The sequence below is a fragment of the Zootoca vivipara genome, chromosome 15 (assembly GCF_963506605.1).
Source record: "Zootoca vivipara chromosome 15, rZooViv1.1, whole genome shotgun sequence".
Classification (NCBI taxonomy): Eukaryota; Metazoa; Chordata; class Lepidosauria; order Squamata; family Lacertidae; genus Zootoca; species Zootoca vivipara.
The window spans coordinates 28,400,714-28,416,516 of record NC_083290.1 but is presented as its reverse complement, the minus strand read 5'-3'; the positions used below and the strand labels follow the sequence as shown (position 1 = coordinate 28,416,516).

The following is a 15,803-nucleotide window of genomic DNA, read 5'->3' as shown; positions in this document are numbered from 1 at the left end:
GCTTTTGGCACCCTGGCGACTCTGCTTCTGCTTCTTGATCTCAGCGGCTTTTGATACCATTGCCTATGGTAATCTCAGGGACCAGCTGACTCTGTGGGATGGGTCTTATGGGCACTGCTATACAGTGGTTCAGTTCCTGCCTCCAGGGTCATGTGCAGAGAGTAGGACTGGGAGACTGTTTTTGCCCCATGGTCTTTGTGTTGTGATGTACAGCTGGGTACAATTTTGTCCTCAGTGCTGTTTTTAACTTCTGTATGAAGACACTGGATGCAGACGTTCAGGGATGGAGGGCAAGTTGTCGTGAGTATGCTCAGTGCTTTTTTCTGACGAAACTCACACAGTACTGGCACCTCCCCCCCAAAAAAAAAATATTGGCTTCTAAAGTGCACGTGTGAGCAGGGCACAGGGTCTTAGTTCGCAAGCCTTAAAGATTGTGTAGATTCATCTGGGAGAGCAATTACTCATCCTCTGATAATTGCTTTTTTATGGGTTTTAAGAGACATGAAAATTCAGGACAAAAGCCCTGCAAATTTTACTAGAAATACCCGTGCATACAAAAATTAGCAACAAAAAAACCATATTTCAAGCACAATAATAAAAGAGAGGGGTGTGAAATTTAACAACCAAGTGCCTCCAAGCAATACCTTCCATTGCCACAGACCAAGACAAACCGGCTTCTAAATGACATAGTATGGTTCAATATACATTGCGAAAGAGAGGGGGGAACGCATTTGTTTATTGTTATTTCTCCAGTTTGTAGACAGCCCTTCAACATGTAAATGTGATCTCAAGGCAGTTTCCAACAATGCACAAAATATAATACATAAAAGAAAACACGTTATTAAAAACAACCCAATTAATTAAAAAGAAGCAGGGGAGCAACAGCCTGGTAACAATGTAATCAAATAGGGTAAAGGTAAAGGGACCCCTGACCATTAGGTCCAGTCGTGACCGACTCTGGGGTTGCACGCTCATCTCGCATTATTGGTCGAGGGAGCCGGCGTATACGGTAGCTTCCAGGTCATGTGGCCAGCATGACAAAGCCGCTTCTGGCAAACCAGAGCAGCACACGGAAACGCCATTTACCTTCCCGCTGTAGCGGTTCCTATAGAGGTTACTAATTTACTCCAAATTCCTTGGAGAATAGGATTGTTTTAAGGCAAATGCTCTTAAAAAATAAAGTTGTAAAATAATTTTATATTTGCATCTTACTTATGTTGCTCCTTTATTTGGTTAGGTGGGGGATCTTATCAGCCACAATGTAGATTGAACTCACTCGATAATTAGAGGAAATATTGTGCAAGTCTCCTCTAACCAGCATCTGGCGGGGTGGAGGGTATCTGAGTGAAACTTGCTATGATTAAGGTGTCCAAGCAGTAATTATACATATATTGGAATATAAATCAAAGCAAATTTACTTGTGAGCTTAGACTATATAACCATGCATCTTATTTGAACCCCTCAGTTATCAAATGTGGCAGTAGAATATCCTTCAGAGAAAATATATCCACTGTCCTACCCTGTTATCTTTCTGGAACCATCTTGAGTAACGTAAGAAATGTGTTGTGAAAGACATGACTAATCAAGGCTTCTCTGTACAAGGGAACAGAATTTGTCTTATGTGAATGCCCTCCTCTCCTTGATAGTCATATTGTAAATAAAGTAGGGGTGTTGCAACTCACAGCATTTATAGCAAACTTTAATGGACATAAACAACCGTGGATCAGTGTCTGATTATTGTTTACAATTCCATTTAGTCAACACTTAGATAATAACAAGGATTTCCAAAATGCCCCTCTGTCAATTTCATTTTATTCAGATTTATATCCTGCCTTTTGACAGTACAGTATTCCTCCCAATGACACACTGTTATCCATACATGATTTGGCACCTTAGACTCCCCTCCGGACTAAGTTTGTAGGGCATTACTGTTCTCCAGACCTATCCATGCGCCACCCAGCCTTGCCTTAGAGCCGGCCCTGCATGAGACAAACTTTTGAGTAGTATTTCTATGCTTTTATTTATTTATTTTGAAAATGTGTTTGCTGCTCTGGAAATCAATTTAGGAAGCAGTTTACTGTTGTGGTGTGCAAACACAAGTCTAGGAAAGGAAAGCAGAGTGCCCGTTAGATACAAGTACGTATTTAGGCAGTTGCTGTTCTTATGCAACTGATTCCAGCTTCTTTAATTCCAAGTGACTGAACAATTGCATGCAGTCGGAAAGTTAACTCTCATTTCTCTCTCTCTCTCTCTCTCTCTCTCTCACACACACACACACACACACACACACACACACACACACAAAGAAATTGCAGGAAAATGGGAATGCTTCCTAATCAAAAATGAAGAATAAAATATTTTTAAAAGCCAAATGGGAAATATAATGAGAAGAAACCAAGACATAATTGCTCTCATGTTTCTTGACTACTAAGAATGCCATTCAGTGACATTTTTAAGTCTACCGGGATTCTGATATAAATGGACTAGTTTAACTGATCAGTTTCCTTTGTGGAGTGGGCGGGGGAAATAAAAGACCCTTTGGTTCATTAAAAATTCAGCATTGCCCTTTTTACTTTTCAGAAAACAAGGTTTTCTTTAAGTGAAAGAAGAAAATGCTCTGAAAAGAAACAGATTGGAGGAGATAAAAATAGCTTTCTAAATGATGCTTTTGAGGAGTCAGCTTGCATTCTTGTACTACAAGTGTGACCTTAGGGCCCAGAGATGCAGTCTTCTGAATTCCAGTAGTGGCTTCAAAGGCATGTTTGTTGTCACTAATCAGTAATATTTCTTCCTTCAGCATATAATTTTATCAGTAGTGTCCACTTGACTTGGTGATTATCAGCCAGCTGCAGTCTCTACACACAAATGCACAATCTAGTTACGATCCAGACCCAATTATTTGGTTGGGTGCGGGACGGGTTAGAAGCGCCTAATTCACATCAGATTGCTGCTGACACACTCACTGCATCACTGCATTAGTGCAAATATTTTCTAGAGCCAAACTCCCCCCAACCTGGACAAAAACAGTGGCAACCTGTGAACATTGGCACACCTCGACTCCACAATGGGTGCAATTCATTTGCGTCAACTTGATTGGAAAGAGGTGTTGCAAGCGTGCATTCAATGGCACACTTGTGCTGTTAGCAAAATCCCATTTCTTTCACTGAGCTTACACCCAAGACATTTCCAGTGGATCATGTTCGTTGACCTTTATATTTGGATATCTATAATTGACTCCCTATGCATCTCTAATGTGGAACTTTCCAGGGTTATGGCTGCCTTCGTGAATACATCTCAACATAAGTCTTTTCCAGTCAAGCTAAAGAAAAACATTTATGCAAATATATAACCAAATATACTAATATACCAATTCTGGGTCCCTTTTATCTTTGTGCTAAGCCTCCTTAGGGAAGTTCACAGCCTCGAGCTGCAATGTCTCCCTAAGAGAGAGCAGTTATTCATTCCCACCTAAAGACTGCCAAGAGATGAAGTTGCAAAGGTATCCCCACAAGCCCTAGAGCTACAGTGTGTGACAGTTTCATTAATGTGGCCGGCAGAAGGCATAGCTTAGTCAGGGCCACTTGCAGCTCAGGCACACAGGTAAATGTGTGCCTGAACACTTTTCACCTTACAGCTAGGCAACGAAAGCCTACCATGATTTACAATAATTATACCTCCTCGGGCGGATGGAATTTCACATCCGGGGGGGACGGGACAAAACTTACCCACTCAGAGAGGGTAGCTTAGTACATGCCTTTCTTTTACTTGCAAATGACATTTTCCATCAAAGTTTGCAAAGCCAGAAGCTCTTCCTTTGCTATGAGAGTGTGCACAGTTTAGCTGTTAACAGAAGCACCTGCAAGCTATTGTTTACAAGCTAAAGCAACTGACACAATTGATAGTGGCGCCTTCACCGCAAAATGTCAGTGTGTTTTCTCCAGCATCACAGAAGCTGCGTTCCCAACTACCCACTGAGCCTTAACTACTGTATATTCCTGCGTATAAGACTACTTTTTAACCCAGGAAAATCTTCTCAAAAGTTGGGGGTCCTCTTTCTTATTCGCCGGGTCGTATTTCTTATACGGCGAGTATATCCCAAACTCTATATTTTAACTGGGAAAGTGGAGGGTCGTCTTATACACTCAGTCGTCTTATACGCCGGAATATATATTTCAGATTAGCATTCAGACTCCTGTTCAATCTTAGCAGGGCAATTCAGCAACTGCAGCCCAGATGTTTTTTTTGGGGGGGGGTACCAGCTCGAATCTGGGCAAGTAGTAGCTTGCCACTCTGCATCTTAAAAATTAATTTTTTGACTGTGCTGTGTTGTATAACGGGTAGTTTTGGAAGCCGGTTTTACATCAGTCATCGGGTAGCAAGCACTCTTTAGAACAGCCTTTGCCAACCTGGTGCCTTCCAATCGTTTTGGACTATGACGCTCATGCTGACTGGGGCTGATGGAAGTTGTTGTCCGAAACACCTGGAGGGCACTAGTTTGGCAAAGGCTGTTTTAGAGCCAAGCTAGACATTACACAGAGGAAAAAGTGTTCACATTTTATAAACAAAACAAAAAACCACAATTATCATTTGCAGCCTGTCAGCCTGAGCAGTGTAAGGGGAACATGCATCTACTACTCTCTGTCCATTTCCCAGTTCAAAAACAGCCTCTCTAAATCTATGTTCATACTCTCCTTCCCCAGGGTAGGAAAGAAATCGGGGGGCTGCCGTTGGAAGGAGACATCAAGTAGGAATGGGGTCAAGCAGTCTCTTCCCACATTGCTGCTGCTGCTGCTGCTCTTCTCTCTCCATTGCAGTTGTTGTTGTTTTTTGGTATAAAAAGCACACCATCAGAAGCAAAAGGCAATGGGACTTCATGTGAAATCCAGCTTTTCTCTTAATTAAACAGGCTTCCATCAACTGCCATCTCCTTGCAGCCTTTGGCTGAGAAGCACCCAAACTTTCCTGCAAATGAATCATTTAAAAAAAAAATTGAAAAGTGGCAGCTGTAATAACCAAACGTCATATTTTGCCAACAGATTTTGCCGAGAAGAAAGTTCCAGGCAGGGATTTCTGCCTCACTGCATTGTCAACTTTGAGATGACTTTCCATAAAACAGATCATGCCAGAATATTTTAAAATAAAAATGCAACTCAATCTCTCAATCTCCATGTGCTGCTGCTGTAGTTTTGAAAAGAGCACTTCAAAATAGTCCTAAATCTGACTCCCCAACGTGGTGCCCTTCAGATTTTGAATTTTAATTTTGGACTGCAACTCCCAATGGCTCCAGCCAGTATGACCATTTAGGTGATAATGGGATTGATGGGAGCACAGCCATGCTGGTTGAGCCTGATGAGAGCTGTCATCTAAAATATTTGGAGGGCACCAGTTTGGGGAAGACTGCTGTTCATTGACAATAGACTATCTTATCCAGCATTGCCAAAATGTGTACCAAAAGCTGGAAAAATGTTTGCATCTTAAGTGTGTATATAATCAAAGCAAGAACTGTAAACCAAAGTGATACAGAAAATTTAACAATTAATGTTTGGTGGAGGACTTGTTTTTGCATGCAGTTATGAATGAGTGATTTCTGAATGTTTTTGTTCATGTTTCATGTGTTTTCAATGGTGCAGACCTAGACATCTTTCTGACAGTCTATTGGTTGGTTGGTTTAAAAGAGGCAAAAAAGGGGGGGGGAAACTACCCCAAAATATATTAACTGATTGGATAGCCTCATCCGCTAGCTAATATGAGCAAAAAGCTTTTGTCAGATGCCGAGGGATTGACTTCTTTCGTTATTCTTTTCCCTGAGAAATTCACCCTCTGTTCTTAAGTGTTTTGTTTTCTCATCCCTTGAGGAACACAAAGAAAAATGAGTTTGTTTTTACTTGTAAGGCTTTACTCAGTTGCCAAATTCCGCCGAAGAGCTGGACTATGGGGATCTCTCAGGTAAGGGCTAGTTCTTAGGTTAAGCCAATGTGGGTTGTTCAGTCTGTGGGTTTGTTTGCTTTCCACCTTGTTTGCATCCTGGCTGCTTTGAAACAAAACGAAACAAAAATCCATTGTGCAATTGCTGTGCGGCAGCAGCTAATCAGATGGAGAGGCCCATTATTCAGTATGGCTGCTCCTCTCCTCTCCCCTCTTGCCTTTGGGCTTCTCCTCCTCCCAATCGCTTGATAAGGACAAGAATTTACCAACATGTATAGCAGCACTCGAGGGGGGGCGGGTGATGGGGGGGGAGCGCAGAGCGCCGCCAGTTATATTACAGGTTGTCTAGTAGCTGCTGTGAGCTCAGTTGCTGGAAATAAATTTTTTTGAATCCTAATTAGAGAACGGTTCAGTTGAAATTTTGTTGCATTTGTAAAACACGTGAGGATGCCGGGTTTGTGTGGGGAAAGGGGTGAGGGGTGTGTGTGTCTCCAATACAACCTTGCTTGGAGTCTGGGTTGCCTGCTCTGTCATGTGCTGCTGTTAAATGGATGTGGCAGGATTCTCTTTAGTGCATAGAGAAGAGGGAAATTATTTCATTGCATACCAGACTCTAGATGAATTATATGCCAACCTTGTTTATTTTTTTCACAGCAGATTGAATATCTTTGCCAGGAAAAGATGTAGTCCTTCCTATTTTACTATCCTATGTTGTACCCTGTCCCTCCGCCCCCCCCTCCCCATTAGACTCAAGGCAGTATACATGGGGGTTATCCCATTCTTACCTTCTCAACAGCCCTTTGAGTTTGACTGGTGCTTTGCCCAAGAGCCCCACAGCTGAGTGGATATTTGCTCTCCACATTCCCACAGTGGAGATCTAATGGAGATTTAACTAATCCAAGTTAAGACTCGGCCCATTTTTTTCTGACTGAGAAGTTAGGGTCCAGGCAACCGTAGTATTTGTTTGGATATGCCATTTTCTACAGGGAGTATACAGGACTGGTGTTTATATGGCCTATATTTTATATTGGATAAAATGTGTTTCCATTTTGACATAAGAAATGTATACTGTACTAAGGCGGAAATTACACTGTTGACTGGAGACATGGAGAGGAGTTTGTGCTATTAAAAAAAAAATCCATAGTTGTGTATTCCACTGATACTCACAGCATGAAATGAATCCTGTGTGGGCAGATCTGCTTTTTGTTTTTTAGATAATCTTTAAAAATACATATAGAACCAAAAAAAGGGGGGGGATTGACAGAACTGATATTGCTAATAAAAACTCATAAGTGGCAGAATTAAAAAAAGATCAACAGTTACAACATAAATTATAAAGGTGAATAATATAAAAAATGTTAGATTTTACCTGTGTAGGAACCAATTGTTAGGTGTTTTGATTGTTTTATCACACGTGTGTTTGCCATCCTGGTCTCCTTTGCAAGAATGGGCAGCTGGCGGTATAATGGGCAGTTGGCGGTATAAAATGAGAACAGAACCAATAATTGCATTCGAACTAAAATATAAAGCTATATTTTACCTTGAAATTTTTTGTTTAAGGTTCATATCAACAGAGACCATTTTTTATCAAATATTGCAGCAGCAAATAAATTAAATAACAGTTCTAATGCAGCAGTTTCAAGCTATCCTCTTAAATATCCCTAAAGAATTATCTTTGGATTTAGCAACGTACTATAAACTGCATTTTATTTAATTCTGTCCAGAACTGTGCTCTGAAATTTTAGTTGGTACAGGCAGAAACAAAACATTTGCATAAAATTTGCCTTAACAGAGCTCTCAACAATTGTTAACACTGGACAGGTTTTAAATAACCTCTGTGGTTTCTCTGATAAGGTATCTTGAAATAATTTTCTTTAGGTCCCAAAAGGTTCAATCTTTCCCCCATTATTTATTGTTGTTTTTGTTGTTGCTGTCTTTTGTATACTCCTGGGGGGGGGGGATACCACAGCTGTTCACATATTATAACCCTCAACTACAGCAATAACAGCAGATAGGTTGAACCTCACTCAAAGCTGAAATAGGCTTGCCATATATCCGGAAAGTTACTGACATCTCCTGGTTTTCTAGTGTAAAAATGGCGTCGGGGGAATTTTGCTGAACTGGCTATATGTCAATGTGATGGGAAAAGCAGTGGAAACAGCTCAAAAAGTTTAAAATCAGTATTTTTTTTAGTTAGGTTTCCCCAAGAAGCTCAACAATCTGGGTTTGTTCCCCCCCCCCCAAAAAAAGAGCTTAATTTTGGAGTCGGGAATTTTGCTTTTTGAAATATGGCAACCCAAGTTGAAATATATGTTGAGAGTGGGGTCTGTTTGGGCTGCATAAAATTGCAGATTGGGTCACGCACAATGCCAAACATGAGCGACCTTCCTGTTCATTATTTGACACCAGGCTACAAATCCAGATTGGCTTGGCTTGATGGTTTGCTCATGAAATTCTTTCATGGCCCATCGAAGCACTTTATAAGACTCATGAACTGATTTCTCCTCTCCCCCAAGCAGTCAGAGGCACAGAGTTCTTCCAGATTGAGGCCTCCTGTCACCTGGTTTGACCTCTCTTTCTACAACACTGAACTGCTCTAACCAAGTGGGGTGGGAGGGGTGCAATCCCAAGGTTCATTCTGTGTACATGAAACAGATTGTGATTGCGTAAAAGCATGATGGCATTCTAGCATAATTCCCATTCCAAGGTTCGCCTTGGATTCTAACCAGTATTTCTACTGCTAAGTCTGTTTTGAACTCCTCTTTATAGCGTCAGTTTGAATGAGGAGGAAGAGAATTAAAACTACATCCCATCTCTTGCTCCCTGCCTGCGTTTATTTGGTAATGTGACAAAACCATACATTTGTGCACAAGTGAAGCAATCTCTTTGCATTTATTCACCATGTTCCAGCCGATCGCATCCCATTTTTTAGATTGTGCTCCTGCTAACATGTGTTGTAGAACACGGCACAATCAAAAAGGACCTGTGTAGCCCTTCCATGTAGTTTGATTAACTAATCAAAAACTGATTAGCACCTTTGTTCATGGGGGATGCTGATTAATCAATTACTATTGATTGTAAGCATGGCTTTGTTCTCTGGCAAAGGGATGTCTAGAGAAGCAGCCAATAAAAATTGAGCACCTGTCATAGCGATTAAATTTATTAAAACAAAATACATTATTTTTTTATGAAGCTATCTTGAAATGGGTCACTGAAGGGGAACATATTGATTGAGGAAGGATGAACTTCTTGAATTTCGCTCACTTAAATTAGAGACCAAATTCAATTATAATGCAAGACAAACAGGTTAACACCACCTTTAAATAGCCCATCAATAAATTAGAATAGGTGCAGTACACTTAACGCTAAACTAGGGCAATGAATAATATTGTCTGTCCCTGGCTCTTGCAGGCCTTGGTTTTAACCTTTCTGGGTTATTATGGACATAAACATAGCTTGCACTTCGCAGGCAGAGAGAGACACCAGCCCTTCTGTCACTTTGCGTGGCATGTCCTTACACAATGAATCCGATTCACTTGACCGGACCTGGGTGCCTTTTGAAACTCCCGCATGCATGCTCAATATCACAGCCTCCTAAGTCAGTGTAAGGCCTTCTCCTAATTTCATGGATTCCGCTGTGATTTAATGTGCATATTTCCATAACCGCTAGTGCTGGAGAAACAAAAGTTTACTCCACATGCCCTTTCTCTTTGTGGCTTGTGCCGATCTCCACCCAAAACCCAGCTACTTGTTGTGCACCTCCCATTCCTTTCGAAGGCAATTTGTGTTCTTGCAAAAAGCAAGTTGTGTTGCTCTGCTTGCAAATTAGCCAGAGATAGCTTTGCTATATGGCTATTTATGCTGAACAATGAGGTTGAATAGCTAAATGCTGTACCCTTTAGATATTGTGTTTGGGGGGGGGGTAATTATCTAGGGATTTTGGCAGGGTGGGCTCAGGATTATCATAGAATTACAGAGTTGGAAGGATCCCTAAGGATCATCTAGTCCAACTCCCTGCAATGCAAGAATATGCAGCATTCCCAAATGGGGATCGAACTTTCAACCTTGGAGTTATTAATTTATGATGCTCAAAGTGGGCTTTCCAAGAGGAGTTCCCAGGGGAGACAAGTCCTCTTAGGACATCTGGTCCAGCATATCAGCCCTTATGGTCTGTGGTTTCAAAGGTAAATTCAGTTCCAGTATAGGCAAAAGCTGATGCCAAGGTCCTTGAACCGAAGCTTGATTTCCATCACTTCCCTTACAAATTTTGAAATAAAACACCTTATCCACGGTGATGTCTGAAGATAAATCACCTGGCAGCATTAAGCAAAGCATTTATAGATGCGCACGGGTATGTGTATGTATGTGGTGGAAACATCATACTGTATTAAAAATTCATTCCCCTTTAGTAATGGTGGCGCTGTTAAAACTTATGTAGGAGGGAGCCTTAAATCGAAATGTGCCGAAATTAACAGTCATGCTGAGCCCACACAGAAGAGATCTATCAGCCCTTTGGTTTTATAGCGAAAATGTACACGGCAGAAAATTCAGGCTTGCTAGTATAGCATTGCCCCCCCTCCTCCTTTCGCAAATAGAGTGTTTTATTACCTTTGTCTACATAACTTAGTCACACACACACACACAAAAAAGTTAAACGAGGAGCAAGAAAACAAGACCCCCGTGGAGCAAATGTGTTAAATCATAGCAATAAAGCATCCCATGTCTGGAGTTCCTTAAGTACTTTTCTTATATTGTGCCCCAGGTATTAAAAAAATACAAGCTTCAATGTATTGAGTACCCTGCTGCCAGAGCTAGAGCAGCCCACAAAGAAGGAAGAGTTGAAAATGATTGAAAAGTTAAGAGTTCAGAGGAAGGCTTTGACCCAGCTGCTGAGCTCAACAGCTGCCTGTCCATCTAGCCTGTGCTTCCTAACTTGTCCATGAATGATCTAGACTTGGGGTGAGCAGGGAGATAGCCAGGTTTTACTGTTGATTGTTCAGGGGGGCAAAAACAAAAAGGGATTTTGAGGTGATCCAAAAGCGTCTCTCCGAAGCGGGTCAATGGGCAGTAAAATAGCAATTGCTCTTCAGTGCAAGCAAGTCTAAAGTGATGCACATTGAGGCAAAAAAATATATACCCTAATTTCACACATATGCTCACGGGGTCTGAATTGGCCGTGACTGACTAGGAATGAGATATTGGGGTCATAGTGGATAGCTGTTGGCTGCTGTGAAAAGGGTGACTTCCTATGTTAGGGATCATTAGGAAAGGAATTGAAAATAAAACTGCTGGGTTCATAATGCTATCCTACAAATCTGTGGTGCACCCACGCTTGGAATACTATGTAAAGTTCTGGTTGCCTCTCCCGAGAAAGGATATTGAAGAGCTGGAAGAGGCTCAGGAAAGGACAGCAAAAATTATAACTGGAATGAAGTAACTCCCCTATGAGGAAAGCTTACAACATTTGGGGCTTTTTAATGTAGAGAAAAGGCAAGCAAGAGGGTAGGTGCTAGAGGTGTGTATGATGATGCAGGGCATGGCAAAATTGGATTTCATGATACTTAATCCAATGAAACTGGATGGTGGAAGATTCTGGACAGACATTAGAAAGTATTTCTTTAGACAGCACATAGTTAAAATGTGGAATTAGCTTCAACCAGATATAATGGCGGCTTTAAAAGAAAACTAGACAAAATATGTTGAGGACAGAGCAATCGATGGCTATTAGCCACAGTGGCTAAGTTCTCCATCCACTGTTGGCTGCAATGGGCCTCTGAATACCACTCGGTGAGAATCAGGTCCTGCTCTGTGGGCTTCCCACAAACATGTGGTTGGCTGTTGTGAGAATAGGATGCTGCATGAGATGGATGTGGTCCAACAGGGCTGTTGTCTCTTGTATGCTTATCCCACCCCAATATATACCCATTTCAGAAAGCGCTGGCTCTCTGAGGCCCATGTTCAATCTGCATGCCTTCAACTCCAGAGGGAACAAGAGCATTGAAACTTCATGTTGCATGACCCCTGCCAAGCCTGCAGCTTCCTTGGAAAGCACTCTGCATAATGGCTACTCTAGCCCTGTTCCCGAGGAAGATGCAAGTGTGAGGTTGTTCTCCATAATAGCCCATTAAGACCACCCCAAAGCTTCATTCGCTCTCTCTCTTTTTGGATGTTATGTAATATTTTTATTTAGGGCAAGTCCCAGTCAGGCAGATTTGATGCGTATCTTAACAAAGTTGACATATAATCTGTTAGGATGTCTGCATCATTTGGAGCGTGCATAGTTAACTTCAAAACAGTTTGTTCTAAGCATCAAGTGTCTCTTTTATACAGGGTAATTACCAGAATTTTATTTGCTAAAATATTGGGAAACCAAGTAAAGTTGAACGGCTAAATAAGATTAGGAACAGCTAATTTTCATTTAACTGCTTTTCAAATACCGACACTTACATCAGACCCGGAGATCTGATTTTACACATCACACATGACTAAACTGTCATTGTCCCAAGTCAAATCAATACGCAATGAATTTATGGTGAATGTTGCTTCCTTCTGAATATATTTGGGAGAAGTGGATGTATGAATTCTCTTTTTTTAATTGAAGTGCCATTTAGTTTTAATGTTCTCTCTCTCTCTCTCTCTCTCTCTGAAAGCCTAACATTCTGTCTATCCACATTTTTTGAGAATTCCAGGCTCTCATTGGCAGGAGATGAATTCACTTATTTGAAACATTTGTAGGGCAAATATAAAAGCAGCAGATAGGTTGCAAATGTTTAAGGCAGGAATTTGCAAACTTCATTGCAGTGAGTCAAACTGCTCACTGCACTCCTCTCATAGCATCCAGTCAGGCCCACAAGCAGGACATGAGCACAGCAACACTCTCCCCGCTTGTGATTTCCAGGAACTGGTTTTCAGAGGTGCACTGCTCCAACAGTGCAGGTAGCACTTCTGCAGTTGTGCTATTGCAATGGAAAAAAATATATATCCTCTTTTGAGGAGGAGCAGCACTGAGTCTTGTTGCCAACACTGTACAGGCACTTCTGCTGGGATCATGACAACTTGCAGTACTGGCCAGTGTTCAGTGTTCAGACTACAGCAGCAAAGTTAGGGGGTCCCAGTGAAATCTACATCCCCCCCCCAACCAACTTGCCCATTCACTCTAGCCAAATCATTCCCAGCCTGATGGGTTTTTTAGAAACAAAAACTAAACAGTGTACAGTTACAGGATCTTCAGAAAAGTTATGCAGAGAGTGAGCCCACTCTGCCCCCTGTAATTTGAGCACCTGTGCTACTTGACCCTGTGCATTTGGGAGCCAGCCTGCTTCTGCAGTTCCATTTCTCCTTCGCCCACCTTTCCGGAGGCTCCTTGGAGGAAAGGCCTGCGTGCCCCAATGTATATTAACATCTTAATGGAAAAGCTGTACATGTATATACGTTTACTGCTCTCCCTGACAAGAGGGAATTACATGTCAGAAGGATTTGTAGCATCTGTAATTGAATTGCTGCTGAGAAAAGCAAATCTTAAGGAAGAATAACACATTAGGATTAGCAAATAATGTGGCGTTTTGTCAGAGCCTGCCATCTAGCTTGTCCCTCTTCAGTACTGTACCGGTGACTCCCCCCCCCCTCCATTCCCTCTTTAACTAAAGAGACAATGTTAACTGGGGCAACCATTTCAGCTGACACTTACTTTTAAGGTCAATATTTGTTTGCAAAGCAAATCCATCAAACTCCCCCACTGGTACTGGCACAGGTCGATAGTCAATGACACACACACACACATACACACACACACACACACAAACACATGACGGGATAAGTTGGTGCATGCTATAACATCTAATGGTCACTCTGTGTTTGCTTTTACAATTAGCCGTTAACTTTGCATACAGAATTTCTGCAAAGCAAAAAGATTATCTCCGCCAGCAGAAAAGTGCACTATGCCGTCCTTTCCGTGTCTCTTAATTTCATGTCCTGCTTCACATGTGTCATTTCTTCAGGGCTGCTGGACGTCTGGGTTTGTAGATTGTAACGTTTAAATTGCCAGCTCGATAAGCAGATAGATCTCTATTTCAGCTGGGAATACTTTTTTTCTTTTTTTTCTTTTTTGCACTTGGAAGACTTCAAAGGAAAAGTGTTACATAAAGAAGTGAAAACGCCTGATCTAATATCTTGTGACACTTTGAAATAAAAAAAAAATTGATTTGCTTCCAGAAGCATCTAAAAATAGCAAGGCTCATTCCAGTATTGCACCCCAGCCAGCAGAGACCACCAGCTGGTAGCACAGTGTTTTTTTGCGGGTTTTTTTTTTAAACTTTTCAGAAATCACTCGGGTTTACGAAGTCAAATCTAATCTTTGTGTTTTCCTTCTTTCTTTCTTTTTTTTTAAAAAAAATCTAAATTGCAAGCATAAAATGTCCCTGAGGTTTTTGCTTTTCTCCTAAAAATGGATAACCAACCAAAATACGCTTAGAGACTGCAGAGAAGTAGAACTCTAAGAAGAGATGCAGGTGGGTGCTTTTCTGCAGATTTGACATCTCTTCTCCAGCTTCCAGCGCCCAAGAGAGGTGGTTTGCGGAAGAGGATGTGGGAGCGTCACTAAAGAATCAAACAACTGGACAACTTCTGTTTGCAACAAAGTTTCCCTGCAGTATGAATCCCCCACCATTAAGGTCAATAAGCCATAGACCACCACCCCCTGCTATATATATGTATATTGAGTTTTCCTGCTCTCCTTTAATTACAGGAGATCTAAGAGTACCTTTGAACAGTCTTTAAAAAGCAAGCAAATGACAGAGTGGCATGTGGATGAGACCAGAGTTGGAATTGGTATCAGACCCTTGTGCCCTTCAAAGAGTGAAGACATCATCTGTCTTCAGGGCAGAGACTGTTGTAAAGGCACAAGTAAGGGGTCGATGTCCAGGGATCCTTCCCCAGGATGCAGTGCAGAAGTGGAGGCATTCAGACTGAAATGAGATGCTGTTTATGTTGATCAATATTAACAAGCTTTCTGTAGAATAACTTGGCTGCACGTCTGCAGACTGACTTGAAAAGTAACGGCTCCCCTTGTTTGACGATCTAATAGAGGAAGCATGGGCTTATTATCCTTTAAGGCGAGGAAGGCACTCTTGACTGTCTTCCGCAGGTGCAGTGCTCATTGGCTTGCAAGCACCAAGCATCCTCTACACACTGTAGTTAATTTTTAATTAACATGTACCCTCAAAGACGGGATACTTAGCCATGCACAAAATAAAATAAACTCGGATCGTGCACTCTGCAAAGCTTCTGTTTTCGTAGAAATAATTAAGAAAAATGTGAGTGCAGATCCCAGCGGAAGGAATCACATTTAATGAACTCGGCTGGCCAAAAGCATGTGGTAAGCGGCACACAGGCTTCTTTGGGAAAGAGCAGGCTAGATGAGGAGTTACTGCTGTTGACTTAATTGCAAATTGAACAGCAGCCACAAGAGCTTGGCAAGTGAGTGACATTGACACAATATTTCAGTTGGTCTGTTGCGGGACAGATGCTCAACTGGCGTAAATCAAGCGAATGCCAGAAAGTGTCACTTCAGCTGCGCCGGGTGTATATCAGCTCAGTGCTCATAGTCCCTCCCCCCCCCATGTGTGTCCCATTTGCGGTGGACAACCTTGGATTCTCTCCAGGCACTGTGCAAAGAGCCTTGTATTGTTTCCCCTAACATCACTCAAGATCATCCTAATGTCAGAAGGGTCTCTAAACAATGCTTCTGTGCATTCTGTAGAGGGCTTAAGAATTGGTGGTGGGAGCAACTACAGAAATGAAAGCCCTTTAAGGTTGGGGACATAGAGTCATTGAGAAACCTGCAACTTCCCAGCTGGCAGGTCAGGGGTTGAATTTTTGCC

General features: G+C 41.8%; 1 protein-coding gene across 3 annotated transcripts in view; it reads left to right on the top strand.

The window, feature by feature from the left end:
- Window positions 1-15,803, top strand: part of CADM1 (cell adhesion molecule 1) — a 282,413-nt gene that overhangs the window by 259,049 nt on the left and 7,561 nt on the right. The window contains exon 10 of one of the 3 annotated variants that reach the window (XM_060268441.1): window positions 5,893-5,946. The exons of the other annotated variants lie outside the window; for them this stretch is intronic. Coding sequence (XP_060124424.1) covers window positions 5,893-5,946 — 54 coding nt within the window. The remainder of the gene's footprint in view (window positions 1-5,892; window positions 5,947-15,803) is intronic. 3 annotated transcript variants of the gene reach the window in all.